The following is a 17,114-nucleotide window of genomic DNA, read 5'->3' as shown; positions in this document are numbered from 1 at the left end:
TTATAACAGTAATGAAATGAGATTGAACTCAAATGAATAATGAGCTCTAAATTGAGAATGGTGTGATAATGCTTTCCATGGTTCAATTAGTCAGCCATCTGTAGTACTTTCTAGTAATAGTTACAGTGCTTGGTTTGGAAGAGATTTAAACGCCTCTCTCTAGTTTTCAAGAACACGTACACATTATACAAGAGATGTTGGGCATCGTGAGGAAAATATAACAGGAAATGTGTGTGCATTGACCCACATCCAATGGATCTAAGTATAACAGGAAGCCAGTCTGAATATGCAAACCATTAACTGGGAAAAAAAATAATCTAGATATAACTGAACCCGCACCATGTGTTTCCTTTCTAACCAGCTACTCGAAAAACTTCTCTCAGATTTGATTATCTTTTTGCCTTCAGTCTCTGTTTCCATCATGGAGCCCCTGTTTGGATGTTGCCTGGTGTACTTCCCACTCAGCAGGGCCAAGTCTAGAACTGTCTTCTGTCACATTGTAGAAGCATTGAAAAGCACTGATTCCTAACGTACAGCTTCTCCTCAGCACGAGTCATTTTATCCTCGGTATCTTGAGTTCCTAAGGATCTCATCCTTCATCTAGGAGGGTTTAACAAGCTACAGAACAGGGATATTTTTGTTATACTTGGACTGGGATGATAGGAAAAGATGTTTCTGTAGTGCAGAAGTATTGGTCTAAGGTGAGAACCAGGTAACGTGGGGGTTTTGAGGAAGCTGGAGCAAGCTGAAGAAGGTAAAGCAAATCTGACCTGATTGTCCAAAGAAGAAATAGCTCTACCTTTAGTATTTCCTGAAACGTGGTATTAATCCAGAGAAGACTGGAGAGATGACACGCCATGTTTCAATTTATTAGAGTCTGGAAGGCAGGAATTCTTTCACAAAAGGGAAGGTAAACCACTGAAGAAGGTTGGCTCTATGTTTAAGTTGGTGTTAGAAAGCGGTTACTGTACCATCTGGGAAAAAAGGCGGTGGAAATCCTCTTTTTTAAAAAAGAAAGTTTAACATAATCTGTGTTATGTCTTTTACTTTATTGGCAACGATAAAAAAATGGTTAAATTTATTACTTTGTGATTCTTGCAATGTACACAGAAGTGTGTTGCATTAACACATCAATCAAGATATAAACACATCCTAATTAGTTGACAGTGCCTGTCACTGAAAGGGCACCAACCTGATGCACAGTGAATGAAGTGTATTGTCTAAATACTGTCTATTTAAACAGTATTTATTTATATTAATGTTAACCTGCCCTTGACAAACTTTCATTGTCCTATTGCTCTGTTGCAGTTAGTAAATAATTTGCTCATGATTACCTGTCTCTAAATAGCTGAGTTTTTCCGCAAACAAAAGAGAAAGTGATTTATGAACTTTGGTTTCAGATAAGGAAGGTTTCCTTCTAGGAAAGCAAGTTAGTAGTGAGCCTGTTTTGTCTATGAGAATGAGTATAAGCATCCCTGAAATTCTAATTTAATTCTTTGTGGTTTAGATTAGAATGAATATCACACCACTAGGGCTCCTCCAGGACTACACTCAGACCACTGAAGTACTGATGATTCTATCTTCTGGAATCTTAATAGTGCTGTAGGGTTCTCCAGCACTCAAAAATGATGTCTTTTTAATCCTGGGTGATAAACACCTTACACATATTTGTGTTTCACCTGTCTTGATCGTAAGAGACATAGATGCTTATAGAGCTTCATCAGTTTATTGACCTTAAAAAGTTCTAGGTTACCCATTTCTTGATACAAAAAGAAAACACTTGAAATAGGACATTGTGGAAATTCAGAGGAAAGTCTTGATGACAAGCTTAGTAAATGTTGAGAATACTAAGTAATGCTTTATAATATGCATTTAGCAATAACCATAATTTATGAAAACCAGATCATTTTCAACTACCATAAAATTTGCAAAAAAAGCCCTATGTAAAAATTAAAATTATTCTAACTACTACAGTTGTCAATAGACAGTATATATTTGTTTCTTACATACTGAGGTTAGATGAGCAATAATGTATTATCACATATATAGCACTGAACTTCCGTCTAGTAAAGAAGGCACTGGGAAAACCTGTTGTGTGAGATAAGGTAATAAAATACACAGGAGTTTATTGTCAGAGACTTCAAATGAGACTTGACTGAGATGGTGACTAGGTAGAAGGTTTGTAATTAATATGTCTTACATTTAAATACAATTTAGTATTCTATTGCCTAAAACTGCATGTTAATTAATAATTAAAAATTATCTGCAGGGGTATCCACCTGTGAACATTTATGAAAATAGATGCTTTATTATGCTTTTCCCCAAAGACCTTGCTACACTGATTACAAATTAGCCTGTATCTAACTATTATTAGATATGCACATGTAGATTATTATGAGATATCCACATGTATCTTTCACAGATGCAGCTACAGAGTTGTATTTGAAGGCAAAACTGCACCCACTGCGACACGAACAGTCCATGTCTCTTCCCAAATAACTTACCTAAGTTCTGACCACAGGTTGAATTACAATTAGCTTATGTCAGGAAACAGAAATTAACATCTGCCTGCAGATCAGATTAAATTAAAGCCATGAGTATGAGTAGATGCAGCATATGAGACTATTCAGTTAATAAAGCTTCATTCCACCATTGTTATATTGCTCAGAGGCTGCAGCTGAAGGTCATAACTGGAGTTTCATTTGGTTGGTTGCCATTAAATATCCCACCATTCCACTGAATTTAGCATAGGAAAAAAAATATAAGATCTGTTGGAAAATACTGGCTTTTTAAGGCAGCCATTCATTGTGGCCTTGACTTCAATTAGTTTGCATTCAGCCTGAGGGTATTTTGGTTTATAGCCTGCTGCAAGCTTAGTACCACATATAAGACTTCTGCGCTAGCAGAGTTACGACATTTGACGCGTATCTCTGACTACTTGTATATATTTGATTCTTAGCAGCACCATTGACTTGTGAGAGGATGTATTTGGATCTATTGGTGAGAAAGCAGAATATTATGTCTTTAGAATAGTACTCCAGAGGTTCATCTTATATCAGGAATACAAAAAAATAGCATCGGTTAATCACCGGTCCTTCCAAAATTGTGACTAAGTTGGGTATTATTATTTCATTATTTTTTTAATTGAAGAACATATAGTTCCAGATAGGAAAGGGAATCCTAAAGCTATATTCATGCTGGAATTAAAGGTCACCCTTATATTGCACACTAGCAAACAGAACCTCAGTAAGATAGAAGCGCTGATGAAGTCAGCAAGCAATTAAGGACATGACTCCTACACAACCTCTTCAGCTTACTAGTCACTTAATCATACAAGGTGCTGAGCCTTGTCACCCTGGACCTAAAACACATGCTTAATTTTAAACATGTGACTCGGTTACAGGATTCTGTGAGATTACTTGTACATAACATTAGACACCTGTTTAAATGCTTTGCTGGATCAAAGCAGGAATGCTCAGCATTTTGCAGGATTGCGCGTTAACTGGATTTTCTCTCTTCCTCCTATTGGAAAAACCCTTTGGTGGATATGTGCTTGTGTAGTGGGATGAGAAAGGGCATCTTCCAATTATGTTGAGATTCAGCTTTTCAAACCTTACTGTATGTGCTGACGTTTGATAAAGAAAGTGGTCCTGATTTATTTCTCCTCTAATTTATTTTCGGTTGCAATTTTCCAGTTCTCAGCTTTTCTGTTCCAGACAAGAAAGCAAAGCAGATCATTTCAAATACTGCTCTTCCTGAAATTATGTTGAGGTTATTCTCAAAAAACAACACCAAGTTCCTAAACGTGAATATATTCTGGAGAGAACAAAGTGTAAGTGTCACAATAAGCCGCAAATAAATGGAGTGGCTGCTTGTAAACGTATGGTCTCCCCTTTATGACTGATGTCTGATTTTTCAGCGTTAAGCAGATTTACACCTGGTGGACATTAAATTAGCTAGTGTTCAGAGCTGTTTTTCTCAGTGGCTGGTTTCAGTTCTCATACATCTTTGTATTTTTCCTTGTTTTTTTCACAACTAGTTGACTTTTATGAAAATTTCCATTGGTCTAATTTGAGTAGAGCAGCAGTACCGTCCTGCTACTACTACTTCGCTTCCCAAGTAATTTTTTTACGTCGTACACCACGGGCTTTGGAGCCCTACAGTACGTTAAGGCTGGCAGCTGTTTTCAGGAATGACTGGCAGTGTTTCCACTGTAGGGGCTCCGATTCTGACAGCAACATCTTTCTCTAAGTGCCATGTGGCAATGTTGGCTGCTGGACTTAAAAGAGAATTGCCCAGTGCAAACAGGCATCTTTAGACATATTTTACAGTGAAACTTCTTTTCCTTCCTTTCCCTTTTAGTCACGTCTTAAAAGGGTCTAGAGTCAAAGCCTAATGGTTCCTAGAAGCAATTAAATAAAGCTACCTGGCCTATGCATTTCCAGTATGCAAGATAGCAAGTAAAGTGAATGGAAAAAATATGAAAACATGAGACAATAACCATTTAGTCCTCCAAATTAATTGCATTTAAAAGAAAATAGTATTGGTCTTTGCAATCACTATGGCAATACCTGAGTTGTTCCGGAATGCTTTATTTGTAGCTAGGGTCATAGCCAGAGTGGGAACACCACTGTTGGAAACTGCACAAAGGTACAGGAGACACACTCCCCCTGCTTTGGGTTTTCATGATGGTGGCACAAAGAGAACTTAAATATTTGCTGCACTACTGTGATATTTCCTGTATTACTCCATTAGAAGTTTCTGGGCCTATCTGGAAGGACGAAAGGATCCCAATATTTATAGAAGGAACTGGAGAGCTGCTTCCACAAAACAAAGTTGCAAAGTAGTGCAGAAGAAAGTCCTGGCATTGCACTGATATGTTTGCAGTTGCTGTCCTGATTTGATGCAACCCATCAAAACCAACACAAAGCAAAGTTGGAGAATTTTTACCCTGCTTCTGGAGCGGCTCTTTGCACACCACTTCACATAACTAATTTCTTTGTTGTTCAATCATTATAATTCAGTATGGAGCGAAGGGTTTGCTGCTTCTCTCTTTCTATGGCTTGGATGGATGTCAAGGTCCACTCAGAAAAAGGGGAACTAATGGTTTAAAAGAGACATTTTAAAGGTCTCTTTATTTGATTTGTTTTGGGTATTGTTTTGATGCATTGTTCTACTGCTATTTCTGTATCTCCTTTGTTAGCCTACCTGTGTTTTAATGGTAGTTGCTGTTATTCTGTCTTCAGAATACCCCCCGGTATCTTCCTATTTTCTCTTCTCCTGTGGCAAAATCCCTGACTGGAAGGAAATATCATTAGTACAAACAGTGATAAACAGGCTTTGATTTGCAGGAATCAAGAGTGCTTTTAAGTGTGTGGATTGATATATATTAAATGCACTTACAGGTCTCAGAAGATATAATATGGCTTGCTTAATATTGCTCCTGAAGTCATTATTTCACTGTCACCTTTTTCCCAGACACTAGCCATGTCTTCTTAACATTCCATTAATGCATAAACCATACTAATTTTCCAATAAGAAGTAGTCCTATTGGCAAGAAATACTGCATCTAACGAAATACTGTGTGGTTCAGGACATCTGGTAAGAGGAAAATAAGGACAAGGAAGTATGCTTAGGTTAAACTAATAAAAAAAAAATACAAGGACATCCAAGAATCAAAAAAAAAACTCCAAGGAAAATACTTGATGTTTGCACACTACTTTGTATTAAATTTCTATTCATACTGTATGGATCAACATGAACAAGGGATTTTCTTGAATATTTTATTTGGCCGGGTTGAGTGCAAGGGTTCCAGTACTGTGGAGATGATCACTCTGAATGACTGGGTGACCCATTAAAGCATTCTGCTGAGGTATGTCTTTGTCCTGCCAGCTGGAGGATTTTGCCAGGGTTAAGTGCCAAAATAGATCTCAATATGAAAGTTTTAACTAATTCAAGGAAACCGTTACGTAACCTCGCTGCCAAGAATAGTGTTCACGTATACTATTACAGAGAGATGTGATGAAGCTGGATGTATTCGTATTTGCAAAGTGCTTTGATAGGAAGGTGTTACAGAGTGCAATACATTATCATGCTAAATATGTACTTCAGTCTTTGAACATGGATTGGGGAGATGCAAAATAAGCTAAACAGGATTTTCAATTAATATGCACTGAAATAGTTTGACTAAATTCTATGAAAAGAACAAATGCTAAAGATAATCATTTGTCATATGCAAATATATAGTTATATGTAGCCATGCTACTTTTATATGCATATTAGTATCACCTCCTGCAACTATTTCCTCTTTAGAGTCTTTAATACAAGGACAGCAGGTCCATGTTTACGTGTGTTTTACATCAGCACAGGATCTTCCTCAGCATCTCAGAGAGCAAACATTTTGCATTAAACCAAAAATCTCTCAGAATTATTTCATGACATTTCATGACAATTATTTCCTGTACCCGTCTAATCACTAAAGTGTATTATTTTTTACCCTTCTGCCAGGATGAAGTAGGAATAGTAAGGAATAGTATTAAAGCAAGGCTCAGAGCTATTTATGCAAGACATCTGTGATTATATGTAAAGTCTGGTTGATATTGTGTCTCCATCATTTGAAGTCAAGACCAAGTACCCCACTGACCTCAGGAACACCAATCTACCCCTTTGACTAGTAAACAATTTTTATTATTATTTTATTGTACTTCCATGTCTAAGTTCTTGATCTGCCACAGCTACTGAAGTTACATAAAAGCCAACACCGTATTCTGTGGAACATTTACATTTACAAAAATGTCAAGAAGGAGGCTGTTGGTCACAAATAGTAATTATTTATGCTGGCTAAACTATCACGTAAGGTAACAATAGCGCATCCTATTCGGGATTGTTGGCGTAGCAACCTGCAGCCTGCTGTGTCAGGGAATAAATACATACCTAATTGTTGGAACTTTGACATTTTTACCTTGGAAAAGTATTTACCTTTAGAGAACCTTAAGCTGCTTGTTCAACATTTACCTTTAATCAAATGGGGAGGTTTTATATATGACCATTAAACAAACAAGTTGTGGTAAACAAGTTTATGGTATATTGGTATGTCAAGGCTTTTAGCGCTTTTGAATATAATTTCCCTCAAGATAATACCATGCTATTGTTTTATGTCATTTCCCCAGATTTGGTTAGACCAAATGCCTTTTGCCCAACCTGGGGAGTACGTGTTTATTCTCTCACATTTCATTTCTTAATAAAAAAATATTCTTTGTATAATATAGTCATCATTTAGAGAACATATAAATCTTACACTGTTACTCCATTCATATGCTTTTTTTAAACTGTCGTGCCAAATTAATCCCTGGTGCAATATTGTGCCACCAGTGAAGCTGTGCCACTTACTTGCTTGGACTCTTTAGTTTTAATTGGAAGATTTATCATTCCATAGAGTTTCTCTGCCTTCGGTACTTAGTACACGGACCCTTGGAAATCCTGACTGTTTTGCTGTTATTGTCTCTTTTCTTTATATAGTGTATGTTTTCCTTCTTTTTTAATCATGGTTTTCTTTATTGGAATGTGCAGAAGGTTCTCTCATACAAGCAAAATAAAAACCCCACTGTGATTTATACGTGACTCATACAGGTAGAGTTATGCAACTTCCTTTAGCTTTGTTGTGTTTATTGCACTAAAGATTTTGTTATTGATAATGAGTAATTTTGCAGGTAAATTATATCTGATTAAATGCAATAGCTCGTTCTTCTTTACTTGTACATTTAATTGCTAAAACGGAGATTGTCCTGTGTGTTGAGATCATTGCTGAATGGAGGGTTGGGTTTTTTTTTAATTGCAAAGATCCAGCTTGATGAATATTTTAAATACTTTGTCTGTGATACTGTACACAGAATATCCACAAGAGGGAACTGTTTTACATAAAGAGGAGTCATTTCCTTGCTGCTAACACACTGCTTTCTGGAACCAAACCCTCTGGATTTAGGTCGAGCTGGCATGATTGTGTCCTGGACTATGCTATATGGTAGCAACAGGAAAACCACAGGTAAACATGGTGTTTGTTTTGCTATGTAAATAGTGTTCAGTTAAATAAGTAAATTTCGAGCTCTTGTGGAACTATTAAATAGAAAACTAATCTGCCTAAGTTTTGTGTTTGCTCGGAATAGATCTCTGCAGGAAACAGAGCTGGAAAATCTTGTTTGGTCTGAAAGCAATGTGAGATGCAGTCGTTGCCTCAGTAAATGAAGTATGCAGCCCCCGTGCGCTTTTTCAAACTGCACTTTATAAGACCAGTACTAGAAAGCAGGCCTTTCCTTATTCATAAAGGAGCATGCTCAAATGCACTTGAGTGTTACACATTGACGTATCATTTGTATCTCTGCCTATGACTCCATGAACAAAACACAAAGTTACCTACTTCGTATAAGCCTTGTCTTTAGCAGGCAATTCCTATTGAGCAAACTTTTCACTGGTAACGTGAGTCTCACCAGTTGATATCAATGAGTGTACCTTTGTGTGTGAATTTCATCATAAATATTTGTAGAACTGAGATCTGTTTGTGTAAATAAGAGGAGTTTTGTTTATACAAATAACAGGAAAGGTTTGTTTCCCTGGATATATAGTGTGAATTTTATAAACTAGAACTCCCAATGCCTGTGTTGGTTGGTTGGTTTGTGAAAAGTGTTTTGAGTAGCGAACTGAACATCAGCTTTTTACAAGTGATCAAAATAAATATCCTACCCCTGTCCAAATCTGTGTGTAAATGTTGGGTAAATATGTTCAAAGCAAGTTATTTTAAAGTACAGTCTATATACTTTAGCGCACTTGGTTTGCTTTAGTCTGATTTTTTCTTTAGAAGCATCCTTTGTATTTGTGGGTACAGTATTACAGAGATGCTATTTTAGAAGTGCCTAATGGGCCTGTTTGCATCTGGAGTGCTCACGAAACCAACGGCCGCAGCACTCAGCTGGAGCAGTACCCTGGCTCCAACACCTGAAGAAACGAAGACTTTCAGACTGCAGCCTCTCTGTCAAATAATCTGGCCTCTCTCAAATAACAGCAAGAAAAGACATATGCCGTATCTGTGGCTTCAAAGATCCAGCCCTTGTTATCTACCAAGCCAGAATACAGAAGGATCTCCGTGCAAAAGCCTTCCCTAGGATACTGCTGTTCATTGCCCAGGTCTTTCAAGGTGCAAAGACCTTGTGGTTTCCAGTAGCTGTAAGAGCATCTATCTGTAAGTACCTGGCACTTCTGAAGATCAGGCATCAAGTGCTGTCTTATGATGCTCCTGCCCTTGTTCCACTCCTGGTGTCTGCCAATGGATAGAAGGATCTGTAGGTATGTGTACAGCTGCGAAAAAGATGCTCCTTGAACACCAACTCAGAAACCCAGAGCAAATGACCATGAGGACCAGGTTCTGGGCCCAGGTCCCAAGGTGTGTGATCCTGTCATGACAACACTTTATGGCCCAGGTGGCTTTCTAGCTGTGGGGAGGGTTGGTAATGAAAGACACAGGAGAGGGTAACAGCTGTGGCAGCAGAGTCTGGGGTTGCATAGGGCAGCTCTGACATGCAGTGTCTTTTCGATCTGACTTGGCTGCATCTAGAAATCCTCCACTGAATTCCCTCCTAAACAGCCTCCTAGGAAGGGGCTGTTTCAGGTGCATGATGTAACTATGTTTTCCTCCGGGATACAGTAATGTAGTATTTTCTCACTTGTATACACCTTCATATTATTGTCTAATGCTTTCTCTATTCAGAGACCTCTACTAATCCCTTCTTGAAAAAGGAAGCTCTCTCTTGAAGGAACAGACTGGAGTGAGACATCATGATAAACTCACAAAGTTAGACAAATGGTGGTGTTATTGCACAAAAAAGTAGAGGTGAGAGGGTTAGAGAGCCCCATAAAAAGCTTTGAGAACTCATATGCTCTCATTACCATCATTTAAGCAGAAAACAAAAATAAACAAACCCATGGCAGATGCAGAAACAGGAACTACTACTAGTAAAGGTTATGAGATTACTATTTCATAATGGTGGCTCTGTGCATACGTAGTGACTGGATCAGATGAGGGAATGTCACGCACACGCAGGCTGTTGTATTTTACCCTTGGAAAGATGTCAAGAGGATCTGCATAATACTTTGTGCAGACAACCAGGTGAGCTGACCATGTGCCAAATGGAGAGTTTAATTTATAAATAAATAAATAATAATAATAAAAAAATTCATGTGCTTTTCAATGGGAATCTGGAAAAAAAAGCAGGAGCCAACTGTCCAGATTTTGTTGCTGGATTCCCCCCGCCCCAGCCTGCTACATTAAATTGCTATTTATATTTCCAAGGGTTAATTTCAGGAATGTTCTCGGGATGTGCAGCAATTTACGGTGCGTTTGCGGAGCGTTTGCAGTATTTTCCCGTGTCAATTAAAGACAAACAAGAACGCCTCCAGCCGACAGACCCACGCCACGGTTCCCCGATATTCATTTCACGCTCCCTCACCGCGTTTCCAAACCAAACCACCCCCCCGCCCCGCATCCCCGGGCACCTGCTGCTGCAACTCAACCGCCTCCTGCAAGCCCCGGGCGCGCCCCCCCTCCCCTCCCCTCCTCTCCCTTCCCTCTGCCCCCCCGCCCAGCTGCGACCCCCCGGCCCGGCCGCCCCCGAAGGCGCCTTTGCAGCCGGGCTGCGGAGGGGCCGCGCTCGCCGTGTCGCGGTGCGCGGCGGGGGAGGGATGGAGAAGATGGGCACCGGTGGTGGTGGGGGGGAACCGGCGGGGCTGCGGGGGCCGGGGCCGTGACAGCGCCGTGCGTTAGCCGCTGCGTCATGACATCCGCCAAACCAGCCCCGCGCACGGCCGCGCGCGGGGGGGCCGCTGCCGCCTGCCCCCGCTCCACCGCGGCTGCGGAGAGCGCCGCGCGCCGGGGATGGACCCGCCTGGGCCGGCGGGACTTGTTGGACCGGCAGCTCCCCGGCGCGGCCGGACACCGCCTCGCCGCCACCTGTGAAGCGCCTCGGCTCTTCCCCCCACCCCACCCCCCGCCTTCGCCGTCCTCCGGAGCCGTCGCTCGGTGCCTCGGCGGCCCCGCGAGCGGGACCGAGCGGCCGCGGGGCGGGAGGAGCGCGGCGGCGCCGCACAGCGCTGCTCATGGGGGGCCGGGAGCCCGCCTGAGCCGGCGCCCTCACCCCCGGCGGCGGCAGCGCGGCGTCCCGGGCCGGCCCGGCACCCTCTCCCCGCGGGGCCCTTCATGCGCCCCGAGCAGGGCCGCGGCTGCGGGGCCGTCGCGTCCCCCGGCGGCAGATAGGGAGGGGCGGGGAGCCGGCGGCAGCGGCGCCTCTGCGCGTGTGGGAGCAACAGCCTGAGCGACAGCCTGGGCCCTGGAGGGAGCTCCCGAAAGATGGGCGAGGAGGCGGCGGCAGCAGCGGCAGCGCACGCACAGATGGGCCAGCGGAGGATGAATTAGGAGCCACAGGAGGCTGCTGCCGGCACCAAGGGGGGAAGAGGAGAGGAAGGGGCTGGACTTGGAAGAGAAGGAGGAGGAGGAGGAGGAGGAGGAGGGTGTGCGGGGGGGACTGAGTATCGCTAATAACAAGTTAAAGACTAATAACAGTAATAACAGACCACCTCCGGGAAGATCCGCGGCGGAGGCTGAGAGATCCCCGCTGAGGCCAGCGGGGTTGCAGCGCTGGGTATCTTGGAGAGACGCTCCGAGGCATCAGTTTGTGGTGGTGGTGGATGATTTTTTTTGGGGTGGGCGGGGTGGGGGCTCTGTATGCGGGAGAAGGAAGGGGTGGGAATCTGAGGAGGAGACTACCTATTATTATTATTGTTATTATTTTGATCTTTTTTTAAATATTATTTTCGCCGTACAAGGAGGACGCTCGGAATTCACCGGCCTGTCGGCTCCCGAGAGGGACCCGGGGATTGTGCGGTCGCTTTTCTTCAGCTTTTTTTTTGTTTGTTTTGTTTGTTTGTTTTGATTTGGGGTTTTTTGGGTTTATTTTTTTTTTTTCCTTTTTTTCCGCTGAGCAGCAGCGGCGGCGGCAGCAGCAATATGGCTGGTGATGGGTTTTTTGGGGGGCGCTGGCGGCGGGAGGAGCTCTCGGAAGCCCCTGCGCGCCCGGCTCGCTGTTAGCTATGGCAAATGGCAGCGGCGGCGGCTCCTACCCGGGCGGCAGCGGCGGCGGCGGCATTAGAATGAGTAACAATATCAACGCCAACAATCTCAACACAGACTCGTCCTCCTCCCCCGTCAATGTGCCCAAGATGGATGCGCTCATCATCCCGGTGACCATGGAGGTGCCCTGCGATAGCCGCGGACAGCGCATGTGGTGGGCTTTCCTCGCCTCATCCATGGTCACTTTCTTTGGGGGACTGTTTATCATCCTGCTGTGGAGGACCCTCAAGTACCTGTGGACTGTCTGCTGCCACTGCGGGGTCAAAAACAAGGTAACTCCCTCTCCTTTTCCCCTCTTGGTGCCGGTGGTAGTTTGAGGGGTGGTGGTGGTCGTGGTGAGGAGGAGTAGTAGGAGCCCAGCCTCGTAGACCAGGACACCTGGGAGAGGTGGCACGGGAGGAGATGTGGTAGGGCTGTTGTTGCATGGCAGCATGCTGTTGTGGTAGGGTTGCCACAGGCTGTCGGGAGCCGCAACATGGGGAGCGTGGCTGGAGGAGCCAGGTGTTGGGTGCAGCCCTGAGATGTGCCCCTCTGTCCCACTGTCCCCCTCCCACCCCACGCTTTCATCTGGTGGCACGAAAGTTACACCTGGTCGGCTCACCCTCTTGGCAAGGCACAGGCTGGCACAGTAGGATGGTGTGATTCGGAAGTTGATACGCACCCCCACGACCACACATGATGGCGGGGCGGGAGTGCTTATTTACCAGTCTAAGCTCTCAGTTCTCTCGTGGAATGAGAAACTTTGGCAAAATTAAAAAGGTAAAGTTCTCACTCAAGTGAAGCGTGTTCCACTCCCCGAGAATTTTTGACACTTCTGTTTGATAAATTAAATGTAAATACTGAAAAGTATTTAGTGCATTCATAAGTAACACACTAGATCAATATTCTTTTAACCTAAGTGCGAAATCTTCGAGGCAACCTCTCGCATTACCAGCTGGAAGAAAGCGTAGCACATGAAGTAAGGTCGGCTCCTGTTTTGAAAGAGACCCTTCAAACCAAACCCAAGAACTTGCTTAGGTCCAGACTTTCATTTTTGTTTAAGACAAATGGGATAGAAAGTGTTAAGACTCTGTATTTGTGAAAGTCGATTTTGACAGACCCCAAAATAGACCAGCAGCTGGAGTTTCTCCCCTTCCCTTTTCACATTTTTTGGATTACAAATGGAATAATATCTGCTTCAGTTATTCCTGGCACACAGACACCCACAAAAACACACACACCTTTTAATATATGGTTGCTAGGTTGCTGGCTTGCTTTGATGTACAGTGAGCTGTCTTCCCCCTTCTCCTGTCCCCTCCCCCCTAGACACACTTGATACAGCGCATAACCCAGCTGCACGACGGGGGAGAACCGGGAGCAAAGTTAAGAGTGTGAGAAGTTACGGTACTTGTTTGTGTATTTGGGTTTAGTGAGGTAGGTGTCCAGTTTGGGTTGCCGAAAAGAACCTCTACATTCCAGTGGGAAGCAGAACAGTTACAGTGAACTTGGCCTATCTGGGGAAGAAGTGATTGCTAGAGATAAGGAATAAATAAAAGCTTTTAACTCAGCCTTAAGCTTCAGGAAACCGACCAGGAAGTATCACTTCTCTATAGGTATTTTTTATTTCATTCAAAACCAAACTTGAACTTTCTCAGAGAGGTGTTAGCCAGGTATGATGACAAAGCTCAAATGATTTTATGATAATAAGCATGTCTTGTAACATACCCTGTCCTACGACAGTAAAAGGCGATTTTAAAGAATAGATGGGTAGTTAAGACTTATCTTCAGTGTCTTCTGTATTTATTTAGCATTTTCTTCTGCACATGATGAGACAAATCTGCAAGGGCTATCAGGGATTTTGATGAAAAAGAAAATCCTACAGGTTATCACTTTGTGCTTCTTTCCTTGAAAAAATGAAAGTTAGAGACTTGTACACAGACTTCTTAAACATAGCGTCTTGGTGGGTATTGCTGGTCTGATAGCCCATTGTTGGGACATAGTCAAAGCAGATCATTCAATTCTTAACCAGTACAGAAAGGCATATCCAAATTGTCTTTAAAACCTCTTAGGCTAAATGTATCAGCTTGCTAAATAACAGGTACCATCGAGGGATTCCAACACTTCCAGTCTGAATGATTTGACGTACTACAACTATGTCAGGTTGTAAGATTTGAGTTTATTTCATGTTTGAGACCTGAAGTAACTGTGTCTATGAATATCATTCCCTGGGGCAGGAGGATGAAGGACTCTGCAGGTAGGGGGAGATATAAATCTCTTTTTAGATTGTATTTATTCCACTTGTAAGGGTTTTCAAGCCTCTGGTGAAGAAGAACTTTCAAGGCCTGATCCTTCATTCCTTACGTGCTTAAAACAGAGAATTGGAGGGAATTCTGTGTGTCTTAAGTTAGTTATTGCAAAACACTTTTCTAGTATTTAGGGTATAAAGGTTGACTGAAGTATCAACTGGAAACGTCTTAAACTTTGCTGTTACCAAACACATGCTTGGTGCTGCATGGTAACTTGGGAAAGGCTGCCGAGGCTGCAGGTGAAAACTGTGAATGTGTATATCTGCTGTGTCAACTGTATTGGACCTGCTAGCAAAAGCAATTTTACAAGAAGTAGCTCCTCCTGCTGCGGGCCTGAAGAAGTTTTCTGCATGTTAGGACCTTCCCCTCCCTGTGCTGCCTCTTCTGCTGCTCCGCAGGTTGTAGCCGAGTTGGGTTATCCAACATCGGCTCACCATCTACATAAAAAGTGGTCCCCGCGAGTGAGCTAAAAGAAATCTTTCTCATGTCTGCTTTCTGTGTCTTCCTATTGAATAATTCACACATATATGTGAATAATTCACAGAGTTACTGTGCTAACACCTGTGTTCATATATGTTATTGCAAGGAACTGCAAAAATTATTTTTTTTCCTGCTATCTTCTGAGCACAACGTTGTATTCCTCCGATTTATCAGTGATTGTCAACTTGATTTTGGGATGTAAGACTTTTTAATGGCTGCATAGAAGGATTTATATGTGGCTTGCTTTTTTTTTTTTTTTTTTTTTTTTTTTTACCCCCTCCTTATCTCACTGAATTTAAGGTTGGGATTTAAAAATGTGGTATAAACGGTTTAACGCTGTGGTATGAAATTTCACTACAGTTTTTTTCTTGGAGGTAAGAAAGTCAAGATACTGTAAGTCAAGAATATGAAAATTTCTGGTACCAGAATGATAAACATTGCCCCTTAAAATTTCATATCCAATTTATGTCATGTATGAACAGAACATTAATATTAATCATGTACTAAAAATGATTGCTGAAGTTTTAGAATTTTTATGCTCCAGGCTTTCTTTGTGAGATTAAATTTTTTAAAATCTGTCAAAAAGAAAAATGTAAATCTTGACCTGTATTATCAGTGTTTCATGTAATTGGAGAGTTGTTGCAGCTGAATCCCATGTATTCCTTTATTTAATATGGTATGTAATTTTAGAGGTGATTCTTCCAAAATTAGCTACAGTTATATTGCAGAGACTTAACAAATGCTGGTTTTCTCCTTAGTGTTTACATCTAAATTTTTAGGAATGCTTAGATATCGTTAAATAACTTGTCTTCCCATTGCTTTTTCTTTGTCCCTTGACTAACTCATTCCTGTTTGTGTATGAAAAAGTAGAACATGAGATTAAAATTCAGTGGGCTGGACTCTGACACCATTAGTTGCTCTTGTTTCTGGAAATAACAGAAAAAGAAAATAAATATGCATGGTGAAGTACACAGTATACATAGTGGCTAAATGTGCATTATACAATCTGTAGTTTGTTTGATTCTATGGATCTGCTACTGCATTTTCTATGCTCCTGAAGGGCATTTTCTACTGACATTGTCTGATACTGTGTTTTGGCTTTGAACAAACTCTTAAACAAGAAGTAGGAGCAGTGGAATGAGAGAGCACAAGTTTGGGGCACAGCCGGCTCCTGGAGCTGGCCAGTGCAGAATGAAGTGACATTTGTACCCTTATGGAGAATACCAGACCCTGTATCACCGCTCCTTGGTTCCCCAAAGAGCGGTACCCCTTATGTACCTGATGCCTTCAAGGTTCTAGCAGGTAGAATGTATCTTTATTGCTAAGGTCCTGTTGGAATGAATTCAATGTTTTGAAGAGTTTTCCTCCCCACAACCCAGGACTCGTATACATAGAAAATGAAATTACATTATGATTATGGATAGCAGTTGCTAGCCTGAAATTACAAGCCATAATAGTCTTCTTTGATCCAGGTTTACATATTTGGGAAGTTTAATAAATTATACAGTGCTAGATTATGTCAGTAGAAACCAAGCAACATTCCATTTGTTTTGAGTAGAATAATTAAGTTTTTACTGGAAGTACAATATTTGCAGTTCTCTTTGAAAAGTGACGAATTTTCACTCAGACCTCTAAGGCCTGAGATAATTTGTAAGTTTAAGGAAAAGTTTAAGTTCTCCCTGAAAGAAGCATTTCTACCAAACTGGCTCTCATATAGCTAGGCTTGTTGATTTCCTAGCACTACCTGCATAAATGTTCTCTCCAAATATAATTAAAGAAGCAAACTCAAAAGAAGGCACTACATTTTGAGAGAGGTGTGAGGGTTCGTTGGAAGGCGGGTGTGGACACGTAGCGCAGGAGATCTCTTCGTTCAGATCTGTGTGTGGAAACCTCACCTTGACTCTCTCGAAGATGTACCAAGCAGAAGCGTATGAACAACTGGAAGGCTCAAGGGATTAGCAGCGGACTGTAATACATTCCGCTCGTTAGTCACATGCGTAGCCTGGCTCGAAGGCACTGAATCGTTCCTGTCTCATGGCTATCAGGTGGTCTGCCGTAATTCTCCATGCGTGTCCCATAGCACAGGTTGCCAATGGAGAGATGGGCATGGTGGAGAGGTCAAGGACTGAAAGAAAAGGTACCCACAGCTCTTTGCAGATGGTGTTTCTACAAGCGAA

General features: G+C 42.2%; 1 protein-coding gene and 1 long non-coding RNA gene across 2 annotated transcripts in view; one reads left to right on the top strand and one right to left on the bottom strand.

Annotated features, from left to right (window-relative positions):
- LOC142602628 (uncharacterized) overlaps positions 1-6,689 on the bottom strand; it is a 34,017-nt gene extending 27,328 nt beyond the window's left edge. The window contains exons 1-2 of the long non-coding RNA XR_012836382.1: positions 5,404-6,689; positions 5,209-5,298 (exon numbers count right to left, since the gene is read on the bottom strand). This is a non-coding gene — a long non-coding RNA (uncharacterized LOC142602628). The remainder of the gene's footprint in view (positions 1-5,208; positions 5,299-5,403) is intronic.
- A 5,073-nt stretch (positions 6,690-11,762) lies between these two features.
- KCNMA1 (potassium calcium-activated channel subfamily M alpha 1) overlaps positions 11,763-17,114 on the top strand; it is a 494,552-nt gene continuing 489,200 nt past the window's right edge. The window contains exon 1 of the mRNA XM_075757828.1: positions 11,763-12,444. Coding sequence (XP_075613943.1) covers positions 12,133-12,444 — 312 coding nt within the window. The 5' untranslated portion in view covers positions 11,763-12,132. The remainder of the gene's footprint in view (positions 12,445-17,114) is intronic.

Source organism: Balearica regulorum, chromosome 7, assembly GCF_011004875.1.
Source record: "Balearica regulorum gibbericeps isolate bBalReg1 chromosome 7, bBalReg1.pri, whole genome shotgun sequence".
In the NCBI taxonomy this organism is placed as follows: domain Eukaryota; kingdom Metazoa; phylum Chordata; class Aves; order Gruiformes; family Gruidae; genus Balearica; species Balearica regulorum.
This window is presented reverse-complemented; position numbering and strand designations above follow the sequence as displayed.